This window comes from Ochotona curzoniae, unplaced genomic scaffold (assembly GCF_017591425.1).
Source record: "Ochotona curzoniae isolate NIBS_2020 unplaced genomic scaffold, NIBS_Ocur_1.0 contig_2699, whole genome shotgun sequence".
Taxonomy (NCBI): Eukaryota; Metazoa; Chordata; class Mammalia; order Lagomorpha; family Ochotonidae; genus Ochotona; species Ochotona curzoniae.
Genome location: NW_024465561.1, coordinates 2,603,446 through 2,615,780, shown reverse-complemented (window position 1 = coordinate 2,615,780; position 12,335 = coordinate 2,603,446). Strand labels below are relative to the sequence as shown.

General features: G+C 61.1%; 1 protein-coding gene and 1 pseudogene across 3 annotated transcripts; one reads left to right on the top strand and one right to left on the bottom strand.

Annotated features, from left to right (window-relative positions):
• The first annotated feature begins 843 nt into the window (after positions 1-843).
• Positions 844-8,367, top strand: EGLN2 (egl-9 family hypoxia inducible factor 2). 3 transcript variants are annotated; one of them, XM_040976284.1, is made up of 6 exons: positions 844-923; positions 1,889-2,955; positions 6,787-6,906; positions 7,262-7,398; positions 7,524-7,591; positions 7,807-8,367. In XM_040976284.1, the coding sequence occupies exons 2-6, from the start codon at positions 2,116-2,118 to the stop codon at positions 7,860-7,862; spliced, it is 1,221 nt and encodes a 406-aa protein (XP_040832218.1). In that variant the 5' UTR covers positions 844-923; positions 1,889-2,115; the 3' UTR covers positions 7,863-8,367. The 3 variants fall into 3 exon arrangements, with proteins under 3 accessions (XP_040832218.1, XP_040832219.1, XP_040832217.1); XM_040976285.1 differs by lacking the exon at positions 844-923 and adding an exon at positions 5,268-5,273 and having other exon boundaries at positions 1,099-2,628; XM_040976283.1 differs by lacking the exon at positions 844-923 and having other exon boundaries at positions 1,101-2,955.
• Positions 8,368-8,428: 61 nt separating this feature from the next.
• On the bottom strand, positions 8,429-11,280 carry LOC121153631 (annotated as a pseudogene).
• Between the last annotated feature and the right edge of the window lie 1,055 nt (positions 11,281-12,335).

Here is a 12,335-nt window from a genome sequence, read left to right as displayed (position 1 = left end):
CCAACCCTAACTCACACATTCACACCAGAGCCTGTCCCAGGGCACCAGGTGAACCGGGGACACTTCCAGGTAAGCCGACGTACGGAGGTGCAGCTCCTAGCGGCAGGGTGGCTCTGCCTGCACTGCCCATGGCACTCCCACCCCCAAAGAGCCTTAGTTGACCCCTGGCACGGGTGGGGTGGAGAGGCTGAGCGCCCCTTGGGCCTGGGCGACGCCAGAGAGGGCGGGCATTCAAAATAACCTCGTCTGCTGGGCTGTCTCAGGTAGCCCAAGTATTTGTTAGCTGAGTGAAGCTGGCCGTACAAAAAGCCCTCCGCGGAGTCTTCCCAGGTCGCGGGGATAGGGTGGCGAGGGTCGTGCAAACGTGACGTATCACCTCCCAGCTCTGCTTTCTTTTCTACCGAGGACGTCACGCGCTCCTCCTCTGGGTTATAAAAAGTACTTACGTAAATTACCTACTGACGTGCGCACTGACAGACGTCGACGCCCAGCGCGGCAGCCATTTCCCAGGATCTGCTCGCCCTTCCCGCGACGAGAAGGCGTGGCCATGCAAATACAGCATTTGCATACCGCGCCCCTACCCGCCTACTCCACCCGCAGCGTAGTGGGTTTGCAAGGAGTGGGCGTGTCCGTGTGAACTGTCTCACTTGCAAGCCCCTCCCACACGGCGTGCAGTCCCGACACGATTAGCGTATCCCCCCCACCCCGCCTATACCAGGGAGGGGGCGGGACTTAGTGCGCCCCTAGAGGCCCGCCCCGCGCAGGCTCGCGCACGCGCCCTGGCCTCCGCCTGCCCGCGGTCACGTGCCCTCCGGGCGAGGCGGGGGCGGAGCGTGGCGGGCGGTGGGGGCGGGGTATGGCGCACGGTGCGGCGCAGGGCGGCTGGCACAAACGGCGGCGCCGGGGCCGGAGGAAAAAGCTGGGTGAGGAGGTCGCGGGGAGACCTGGGAGGAGGCGGAAGCCTGAGTCGGGGTGCGGACCGAGGGAAGAGGGTGGGGAACGTGTGGAGGACGCGAGCCGGGACCCGCCTGGGCGGCCCGGGGAGGGGGAGGGGAGGCCGGGCGGTGGGGGTGGGGTGCGGGAGGAAGCGCGCGCGGGGCACTTTGGGTGCCGGCCGTTGTGGGGTGGAGGGGGGACGGAGAGGCCGAGCCCCGGCGGTCGGGGCGGCGGAGGGCGGCGCAGGCTCCTCCCGGTCCCCCGCCGCACCCCGCCTGGAGCTCTCTCGGAAGAGGTTTGGGCCGAAGCGCCCCGATGGGGGAGGCGCGTCCTCCTCCGTCCTGTCCCGGGGTGTCTGCGCCCCGGTCGCCAGGGACCTCCCTTCCGTGTGGGTGTGTGCCCGCCCCCCGCCGGCTTCCTCCGCCCGGGCCCCGCACGACCCCACCAGCCGTCCTGTCCGGCCCCGCAGGGCCTTCCTCCCGGCTTCCCTCCGGTCTCTGTTTCTGCCCCCTGCGTACCCCCCCTCCTCCTCCGTTCTCTTTGTCTCAGGTCTCCCCGATTTCCTCTGCCTGTTGACCTCTGCTGCCCCCAACTCAGACTTCCTGGATTCCCCCTTTCCCTCTAGGCTGGGGACCCCCTCCCACATTTTTGTGCGTCTCCCTGGAGCCCATCCATGCAGTCCCTCCTACTCCCTCCCCCCACATACACATTTTCCTCTTTTCCGTGCTTACCTGGTGGCACTTGGCTGGTCCCCTGGCAGTCCTCTCCCTCCCATCCAACCCTTTTCTCTGGCTGCTCCTCTCACTGTCCCATGTCTGTCAGCGACTTCCCGCTTTGTCCTAAGGTTTGGGGTCTCTGGTGCCCCATATTCAGGGATGCAGTTTATATTCCACCCCATCCCCATCTCCCAGCCTGCCTCCCTCCATCTGTCTCTCTCTCTTTCTCTCTCCAGCCATCCTGACGAGTCCCTTCCCAAGCCGCTAGGGACCCCAGTGGACTTGGGGGCCACCGTGTACTTCCAGGGCACGAGACCCGCTGCTGCCTGTCCTGCCTCACCCTGCCCGGCAGCAGGCCCAGCGGCCTCCGGCTGCAGCAAGTGGAGGAGGAGGTGGTGGTGGAGGGTGGCACCATGGGCCCGGGCCGTGCCCTCCATGCCCGGGGGATGAAGACACTGCTGCCATGGACAGCCCGTGCCAGCCGCAGCCCCTGAGTCGGGCTCGCCCTCCCCTGACAGGGTCTGTGTCAGAGCCTGTAGAGCCTGGCCGTGCCAGGATGGGGGTGGAGAGTTACCTGGCCTGTCCCCTGCTGCCCTCCTACCACCACAGTCCTGGAGCACCTGCACCTTCCGAGGCCTCGGTGGGGAGTGGGGCTCCCAGAGCCACGGCCACCTCCACCACTGCCAGCGCCCTGCGGGAGGGCTTGGGTGGCCAGGATGGTGGTGAGCTATGGCCACTGCGGAGTGAGGGCGCCGCAGCACTGGTCACCAAGGGGTGCCAGCGACTGGCCGCCCAGGGTGCCCGGCCTGAGGCCCCCAAACGGAAGTGGGCAGAGGACGGGGGAGATGCCCCTTCACCCTGCAAGCGGCCCTGGGCCCGGCAAGAGAACCAGGGGACCGAGGAGGAGGGTGGCGCGGGCCACAGCAGCGGCGCTGGCGAGCCGAGTACCCGGCGGAAGGAGGAGGCTCGGCCCTCGGCGCCAGAGCGCCTGGCCCTGGACTACATCGTGCCCTGCATGCGGTACTACGGCATCTGCGTGAAGGACAACTTCCTGGGGGCGGCATTGGGGGGCCTTGTGCTAGCTGAGGTGGAAGCCCTGAAGTGCAGCGGTCGCCTGCGGGATGGACAGCTGGTGAGCCAGCGGGCCATCCCACCGCGCAGCATCCGCGGGGACCAGATCGCCTGGGTGGAAGGCCATGAGCCAGGCTGCCAGAGCATCGGCACCCTCATGGCCCACGTGGACACCGTCATTCGCCACTGCGCTGGGCGACTGGGCAGCTACGTCATCAATGGGCGCACTAAGGTAAGGCTCCCAGGGACGGGCTGTGGGGGGACCTGAGGGAGGTGCGCTGTGCTGGCTGTTTAGGTCCCGGGCACAGTGGGGTGGGAGTGCGCTTGGGATTTCTGCATCTGTAAGCCAGCGCTCTGACCAGGAGCTTCAAGCATCCCTGTCCCCGAATGTGCACCGTGTAGTCGGGAGGCGGGTCAGCACACGAAGGCAGGCACACACTCCTTCCTCCGTCCTCCTGGCCTGTCCAGCCCGTCCGGCCCGCCCCGAGAGGATTGTGTGTGTGCATCCTGGTCCCCAGGCTGGACTAGGAGCGGGAGTGCTTGCTGGGCTGTGTGCACTGAGGGCAGTTCCCCTCCATGGGCTGCTGCCGTACCCCGCCAACCCACCTTCCGTGCTCCGTTGCTCTGTTCATCTCACCAACTGTTGTGCTCAGCCTGGCTCCCTTTGCTCCACTGGCCCACCTTTCTTTCTCCATGCTGAGTGTTGTCAATCTGTCTTTGGAATCTGAGTCTCTCTGAGACTCTGTCAAAAGCCATAGACTTTTCTCCCAGGAAACCCCACTCACATGGTTGGCATTGATAGCCAGTTGTCAGGTCCTGGTATCCTGGCTGTCAAGTCAAGAGCCTGGCATCCAGTGCCCCACATGAGAGTCCTACCAGGTCCCTCCGGTCCCTGACATGCCGTGGGGATGAGTGTGAGGGCCTTGCTCCTGAATTCAGAGTGCCTACTGCCTGTGTTGTACCAGCGGGCGGGTGTGGGACTGCCCGTGTGAGGTACCTCCCCCTGCCTCCCTCGGATCCCATCTTGTTTCTCCTGCTCTGAGGCCAGCGCTGGCCCAGGGACCAGCTCCCCCGGGGCTGAGGCCTGCTTCCTCCCTGGCTGGAGACCCGCCTGCCTGCCTGCCTCCTGCTGCTTGATCACAGGAGACCTGGTGTTGTCGTTGCCCGGGCTCAGCCCCCTGTGCAGGGTTCAGCATCTTCCCTGCTGGCGGGAAGGGAAGTGAAGGGAGGGGCACTGCTCTGGGAGCAGGTTGGTGCCCTGGCTGTGACTTGGATCTGTTTGGGGACTGAATGCTGGCTGGCATTGAGGAGGCGGATAGGAGTTGTCAGGACATTTTAGAAGCCCTCGGCGACCTTGGTTACCCTGAGGAGGTGAGAACAGCTGGGCCAGGGAGTCCGTTCCAGCACTGGTGGAGCTCCAGGCCTGCCTGCTGGAGGGCGGCCTCCTGATGTCCTCCCCGGCTCTGGGGGATGGCCCTGAGGAGCTGGGACATGTGGGAACAGCGGCGCTGGGACCTGGACGCCCGTGCTACTGGCCAGCAGCCTGAACCTCGGTAGTGTCGTGTCTGTTTAGATTTGTTTATTTGAAAGGCAGGGTTACATGCGTTGGGGAGGCATACTGCATCTGCTGGGTTGTTCTTCAGGTGGCAACTGCAATGGCGAGAGCTGGACATGTCCGAAGCTAGGAGCCAGGAGCTTTTTCCGGATCTCCTATGTGGGTGCAGGGTCCCAAGGCTTTGGGCCATCATTCATTGCTTTCCCAGACCACAAACAGGGAGCTTGATGGAAAGTGGAACAGTTGGGACACGAGCTGGCAATCACATGAGACGTTGGCGTCACAGGTGGCAACTTTACGCACTGTGCCACAGCTCCAGTCCCTGGGTTGTTTCTGAGTGAAGCTCCTGTGTCCTGCTCACTTGAGCAACACACAGGATGGCATTGGCTCTGCTGGTGTCCAGGGAGGCCTTCCTGGGCTCTGTAAGTGCAGTGTGGAGGAGGTGGGCCTTGGCGACCCTGTCTGCGGATCAGCTCCTGACTTGGATGGCATGTGTGCTGGTGGCACATCTGGGTGTGGTGCTGCCAGGGGCCTTGGCATCTGCAGGCTCCTGGCCACAAGCTCACCTGCTTTCTCCCTGAGGGCTGAAGCTTTCCTTTCTGGGATTAGGCAGTAGGGGCTCCCCAGCGATGGGGGTCCTCTCAAGGAGTATATAGTGGGGAGAGGGCGGGTTCCTGTATCCGTGCCCTGCCTGCATGGATGTGCTTGGGAGGCACACCAAGCGTGCTGTGCGGGGGCACTGGAGGACCTGGCAACCGACACTGCCCTGGGGAGACTCCTGTGGAGCTGCTGGGCAGCAGGCACCTGTGCTGATTGCTCAGTGAGAGGAGTGTGCAGTCAGTACACAGGGCAACCCTTGACCTGTGTGCCACAGGAGAATGCTGCGCACCGGGCCAAAGGCCTTGGGGTGTGGATGAGGCAGGCCCGGTGAGGCTCTGCAGAGTGCTGGAAAGCGGGAGATGACTGAGTGGATGCTTGGGTTTCCTCAGGGTGAAGTGGCCAGCTGGGAAGCTGGCTCCCCAGATGGGCTGTGGGAAGAGGGCGCAGTCCTGGGCGTAGTGTAGTCTCCAGCTGGAGTCTTCACTGGGCTGCTGGGCCTTGCGGGTCCTGGCTGCAGCCAGCCACAGCCGCAGGCTCTCTTTCCACAAACCCTCTGCAGGCATGGAAGCCAGGCTTGGTGTTCTTGCTCGGCGTCCCTGGGGCTGCAGGAGGAGGAGGTTGACCTTGGCTCGCAACAGGCTTCCTGGTGCCCCTATCTGGGAACTCTGGGCAGGGTCTGTGGTGGGCCAGGTGCAGGTGTGCAATGCGGAGCAGTGCCCCATGCACACAGGGCCAGGCACTGCACATGTCCTCTCTCCCCCATATGGGCCTGTTTCAGGGCTGTCTCCCTGGGATGGAGACAGGTGGACCCTGCCTGGGGAGAAGCTTGGGGGTCTTCCTGACAGTTTCCCTTAGAGTCATTCTGCATCCTCCAGCCCTCCCAGTGGCTTTGAGCAGAGGATGGGATGGGGGCATGCTCGCCCGGGGTATCTGTCCCTACATCTCTCCGCCTACCCTGCATTGCAGCGTGGTAACAGGGCCCCTGCTGGGTGTATGTAGACACTGGTTCTTATCCCCCAACCACTTGTGAAGTAACCATTGCCTCCCTCTCCTTCGGGGGTGAGGACGCTGAGACAAGGGGGTTCATCCTTCAACCTGATGCTGCATCCTGTGTGGCAGCTGGATTTGCAGAGGTGGCTGTGTCCTTTCCTTCCCGCTGCACCGCCTTTTTGCCACCTCCCTCCCTCAGAGTAGGCTTCCTGGGGCTTGGCTGCAGCCTCAGAACCCATAGCCAGAGCTGTACACCCGGCAGCCCAGACCAGAGCACCTGGGAATCCCCAGGGTTATGCTCCTGGAGGGGATGGGGCTGCTGTCGTAGATGGGTGTTTGCTGAGCTGCATTTGGGAGTGAGGCGGTGCGGCTCTAGGTTTGGGTTCTTTTTCAGATTGTGGGGCACAGATAAGTGATTTAATGGGGATTCTTTGTCGGCAGAGGCAGAGGTTCTTAGCTTTGGAATTGGGTGTGGGGAAAGTTGTGGACAGCCCAGGCCCACCTTTAGACAAGTCCTGGAGCAACAGGCCTGGGCATTGGGGACTTCCTGCCTGCAGCCAGGGGACACCACAGTAGTCTAGGGTTGTGCATTCCACCATGCATTTAAATTGGTTTTATTTTACTAAAGTGGCTGACGTGGTACTGGGGTTTGTCCTGGGCTGTTTGGGTGCCAGGTCCTGAGTACATGGGGGGCATGGGTGGGATTTTCAGGCCCAGGAGATGAGGTTTCTGATCGATGTGGGGGTGAGGTCTTAGCTGAAAAAGGAGAAAGGCTCTGGGGGCTGGACCCTTGGAGTCCCAAATCCCTGCAGGACTCCAGGGGAAGACGGGTGTGGGGAGGTGAGAGGGAGGTGGTAGCTGCATCCCCCTGTGGGCCGTGCATAGCTTCCGCAGACCCCCCATCTCCATCTCTGCCAGGCCATGGTGGCGTGCTATCCAGGCAATGGGCTGGGGTACGTGAGGCATGTCGACAACCCCCATGGCGACGGGCGCTGCATCACCTGCATCTATTACCTGAATCAGAACTGGGATGTTAAGGTAGGGTGTGGGGTGACGGGCTCACACTGCATGTCCGCCTGTTGGGCTGCTCCAAGCACGGTTCCAGAGTGGGGAGGGGTGTTGGCTGCAGGCTCTGCCTGGGAAGTGGCTCCTCCTCTAGCTGACTGGTGGGAACTCCCCCCTTCCTTTCCTGGAATGGTGCTGTCTGCCTAGCCCCACCCGGTCTGCTTCTGAACACGCTCCCCGTTTTCCTGTCTTTAGTAATTTCCTGTGCAGTCTCCATAGTGATGCAGACTCTGGGCTGTCATTCACTGTAAGAGCCTGAGTGGGGGAGGGAACAAGGGGCACCCAGCCTGGCGGGACTGGCCTGCCCCACCCTGCGGCCTGCCCTCAGGTGCACGGCGGCCTGCTGCAGATCTTCCCCGAGGGCCGCCCTGTGGTCGCCAACATCGAGCCGCTCTTTGACCGCTTGCTCATTTTCTGGTCTGACCGGCGAAACCCCCACGAGGTGAAGCCCGCCTATGCCACCAGGTACGAGTCCTGCTGCTGTGGCAGTGCCAACAAAGTTTTCTCAGACCGCAAGGTGGCTAGGGAAGCCCTGGGGGACTCAGATGGGGGTGACTCATGGACAGCTCATTGCCCTGCACTGCTTCCAGGTACGCCATCACTGTCTGGTATTTTGATGCCAAGGAGCGGGCAGCAGCCAAAGACAAGTATCAGCTAGGTACCGCTCCCCTCCCTCGTGTCCTTCCCGTGGCGGGCCTCCCGTGGGGGGCTCCCCATCCCACCGTGCAGTCCCCCTCTGCCTAGATGGCTCACTTTCTCTCTCTGCCCAGTGTGAGCCTGTTTGTGCCCCATCCTCTCCCATCAGCCCAGGTCTCCCTTGCTTCTCTGTCCCGTTTCCAATACTCACCATCTTTTGTCCCTCTCTACCCTCAGCGACAGGACAGAAGGGTGTCCAGGTTCCTGTCTCGCAGCCGCCCACGCCCCCCTAGGACCAGCCCCGGAGCTGCATGGACAGCTTGCCTTGACTTGCAGCCGGCAGCCGCGCAGCCTCGGTGCCTGTCCCCTCCCCGCTGCCGCCGCTGCTTCTGACTTGCCTGTCTCCACACTGAGGACCAAGGAGGATGCCTCTGTGGCCCAAGCTGAGCGGAGGCTGGCGTTGGAGGCTGCCATGCCCGGAGCAGGCCCCAGTCACCACCCCAGTAGTGCGGAGAGCTGGGGCAAGACTTCATCGCCTTGCACCAGGAGGCAGGATTTGGGGTTGGCGTGAGTCATGGGCTCTGGCTGGAAGAGGTTTGGGGGCTCTCCCCTAGCCCCCTCCTCCAACTCCTCCAGCCTGGAATGTGAAGTGACTCCCTAACTCCTTAGGCCGTAGCACCTTTTGGACCGGGCTGCCGTGGTGGGGCTGGGGCTGGGGCCTGGAGGGAGGCCCATGGATGTGGAAGCTTGTCAGCCAAGTAATAAAGTTTACCTCAGAGCTGCACCCGGCCGATGCTAGCCGCGGGTCAGGCCTTTATTGACCTGGGCCAGGGGAAGGTGGGGGATCGGGTAGTGGGCCTCAGTGGGCCACCAGGTGGAGCCAGAAGGCCCCGGGGGATTGTCCAAGCCTGTGTACTGCAGCTTGATGTTGATTGTGGCTGGGCTCCCCACAGGCAGCAGGTGGAATCTCCGCAGGATGGTGGTGAGGAAGAGGAAGATCTCCGATTGTGCCAAGCCTGCGCCCACACACATCCCCTTTCCTGGGGGCACAGGTGCACTGTGAGCCCCATGGTTCCTGAAAGCCTGGGCTGAGCCCTTCACTCCAGGCACCTGGGCAAAGGGCATGAAGGCGTCGTTGCTTCAAAATTCACCCTTGTTGTCCAGAAAGTTGCTGAGGTTGAAACTGTCCGGGTTCTTGAATTGGGTGGGGTCCCAGTGCGTGGACTCAAGAAGAGGAATCATGCAAGTTCCCTGGGATACACCCGATGGGGTTACTGTGGAATTGGCAAGGGCCCCTCATCCTGCTTCTGGAGCGATGGCTGTGTGCCCTCTAGCACCAAGCATGTCCATCCTGGCTGAGTTAGGCCAATAGCTGCTTGTGTTCCTGATTCCCCCCCCCCAAGCTCAGTTGGGTACCTTGGGCAGGAAGTGGTTGTGCAGGTGGGTGTCGCGAATAAGAGCGTGCGACAGCCTCAGTGGAGCACTCCGGTGAAGCACTGGATCTCGTGCAGCATAGCCTGTCTGTAGGGCAGATGCACCCCATTCTCTAGGCTTGGGGAGCGTATCCAAACCACCCCTGTGTCCAGCTCAGCCTGCAGCTTGGCTGGGACAGGTGGAGACTGGGAGCTGTGCGCTCCCCGGACCAGCAACCATCTCCAGCCTTTCGCTATCTCTGCCTGCCTCCCACCCCTACCCACCAGGGCCCCAGCCTGGCAGACCTGCCACCTCTGGGTACTTTAGAAGAATGAGAAGCCTGTAGGGCAGGGTGGTGCTGGTGGTCTTCATGCTGCCAAAGAAAAGGTTCTGTGTTGGCATCACCAGTGTCTCTTCTTGGAAGTGGCTCTCCAGGCCCCGTTGTTCCTGCAGGCAAAAGCAAGTGGCACTGCTGCATCACGCGCTGGGCACCTGCTGTCAGGAGGCACGAAGAGTTTAGGGTAGCAGGCACCTGAACTTTGTCCATTTGGTCAAGAAAGCAATCTCTGAAATCCCGCAGCTGCCTGGTCTGCCTCGTCTGCTGGTGCCACCAGGTTTGCTCATAGATGAAGACCCACAGCTCCTCAAAGTTCCAGAAGATTTGGTGGTGCAGTCCAGGGATCCATTCCAGCAGGGAGGGGAAGATGTGTATCTCGGCAGACATGGATCCCAGTCTGACCTTGCAAAAGGTCACCACACTTTGGCTGTCCCACAGGTAGACCTGGCCAGGATTTTGAGGTTGCAAGTTCTGCAACAAGAATTCAAGCCTGCTCGGTTCTGGTGGCCACTCTGGTTGGCTCGTGGACTGGTGGGCGCCGATAGGAACAAGGGGCTGGCTGCCCTCAGTCCATCACGAGCTCATGAAGCGGAAGTTGTCGTTGAAGAGGTCCAGCAGCTGCATGAACTGTGGGTCCGGGTCCCTATAGCTGTAGCACTTCCCGAAGACCACAAAACAAATGATGGACACGGTGTTGTCCAGTAGCTGCCGTGGGTTGAGTGAGGCCCCTGTGGGTGCAAGCAGGACTGGGGTCACCGTGCTTCCTGGGTGCACGCCTACCACAGCCCTGTTTTCTGCGCTGGGCCACACCTGCAGTGGCTTGAAATTCACCAAGCAAAACTGCTGCTTCCTCCAGGATTCTTTCCTTGATGGTCTGCGTGCCCAACCTGAACTCCAGTGCACCGAGGGCGGGATTGCACAGTGCCTGCCAGCGTGGCCCATTGGGAAACATGATCCCTGCAGGTGACGGCAGAGGGTGCGGGTCTGGGTCGAACTGGGTTACCCAGCGCAGTCCAGGGCTTCGCCTTACCCCGCTCCCCAGTTGGCAGCCTTCCCAGCCTGACCACACCTTGGCTGATTGGATCCCCGCCTGCTGCTCACTCTTCTTGGCTTGCATTCTTGGGCTCTTGCCTGCTTCTGGCTGCCCGTGTAGGGGAGCCTGGGTGTGGTCCCTACACCATCCACCCCTCCTTTTCCTGTGGGAGTGTTTCCAAGGTCCTTCCACATTTTCCCGGCTCCACATTGCACAAATCCCACCTGCACAACCCAGGCCCACTGTGCCACCAGCGATGCCCAGGTCTCACCGCTTCTGTGTGTGAAGCGTTCTAAGACCGCCTTGGCTCCGTGGCAGGAGGTGTCTCCCTGCCGCACCAGCAAGTCCAGCAGTGCTGTGTAGCCACACAGCAGCACAGCGGGGCGCGGGTCCAGCCACACACTGAACACTGGGCTCCAGTGGTTGGAGAGCTGTGGGGAGCCAAGACTCAGCGGTTCCTGATCCAGGCTACTAGTCCTTGCTCCCCACAACTTTCAAGTCCAGATCCTAGCCCCCTTGTTCCTCTCCCTTCCCACCTTAAGCTGGGAGAAGAGGCCTTCTGCTTGCCTTCACCTGAATGAACCACCCCAGGCTGCCTGTCTTAACAATCCAGGTGCTCAGGCCTGCCAGCCATTCTCCTTTCCTGGAATTTGGGAGTAATGATTCAAAGCCGGTAATTTATCTTAGCAGCAAATCAGCTGTTGTAACTCCACACCCACCTCTAGCATCCCAGCACCCCAAGATTCTGTCCCTTCACTGCCACCCCTACCCCAGCCCAGCTACCTCCATGAGTGTACAGTCCAGGTGACCAGAGTCCAGTTGCAGCAAGTTCCCCAGCAGTGGGAGTGGCCTGGGCCCGGGAAGGCAGGCTTCCTGGTGCTGGAGTGTGGTGGGCACCACAGCCCCACCACAGCAACAGCAGCAGCATTGTGAGGCCAGTGGTCGTGCCTGCCTCCCTTCACCTGGGTCTGATCTGCACAGGGTTTTTTTTTTTTTTTTTTTAAGATTTATTTTTATTATTTTTCATTGAAAAGGCGGATATACAGAGAGGAGAGACAGAGAGGAAGATCTTCCGTCCGATGATTCACTCCCCAAGTGAGCGCAACGGGCCGATACTATGCTGATCCGAAGCCAGGAGCCTCTTCCGGGTCTCCCACGCGGGCGCAGGTTCCCAAAGCTTTGGGCCGTCCTCGACTGCTTTCCCAGGCCACAGGCAGGGAGCTGGAAGGGAAGCGGGGCTGCCGGGATTAGAACCGGCGCCCATATGGGATCCCGGGCGTGCAAGGCGAGGACCTTTTTAACCACTTGCGCCACTGCGCCGGGCCCACATCTCCCTTTTTTTAACATTTATTTTAAAAATATTCTTTATTTTTATTACAACATCAGATAGCTATACAGAGCAAAGGAGAGACAGAAATATCTTCTGTTCAATGATTCACTCCTCAAGTGACCGCAATGGCCAGTGCTGCACCAACCCAAAGCCAGGAGCCAGGAGCTTCCTCCAAGCCTCCCATGTGGGTGCAGCTTCCCAAGGCTCTGGGCCATCCTCGACTGCTTTCCCAGGCCACAAGCAGGGAGCTGGATGGGAAGTGGAGCCGCCAGTGTTAGAACCCAAATGGGATCCCGGCATGTTCAAGGTGAGAACTTTAGCTGCTAGGCCACGGTGCTGGGCCCACATTTATTTTTATTGGAAAGTCAGATATATAGAGGAGAGACAGAGGAAGATCTTGTCTGCTGATTCTCTCGCTAAGTGGCCACGACTGCAGGAGCTGAGCCAATCTGAAGCCAGGAGACGGGAGCCTTTTCCAGGTCTCCCGTGAGGTGCAGGGTCCCAAGCTTTGGGCCATCCTCGACTGCTTTCGCAGGCCACAGCAGGAAGCTGGATGGGAAGCAGGGCCACCAGGGTTAGAACCAGTGTCCATATGGGATCCTGGTGTGTGCAAGGCGAGGACTTTAGCTGCTAGGTTACCGTGCCAGGCCCTC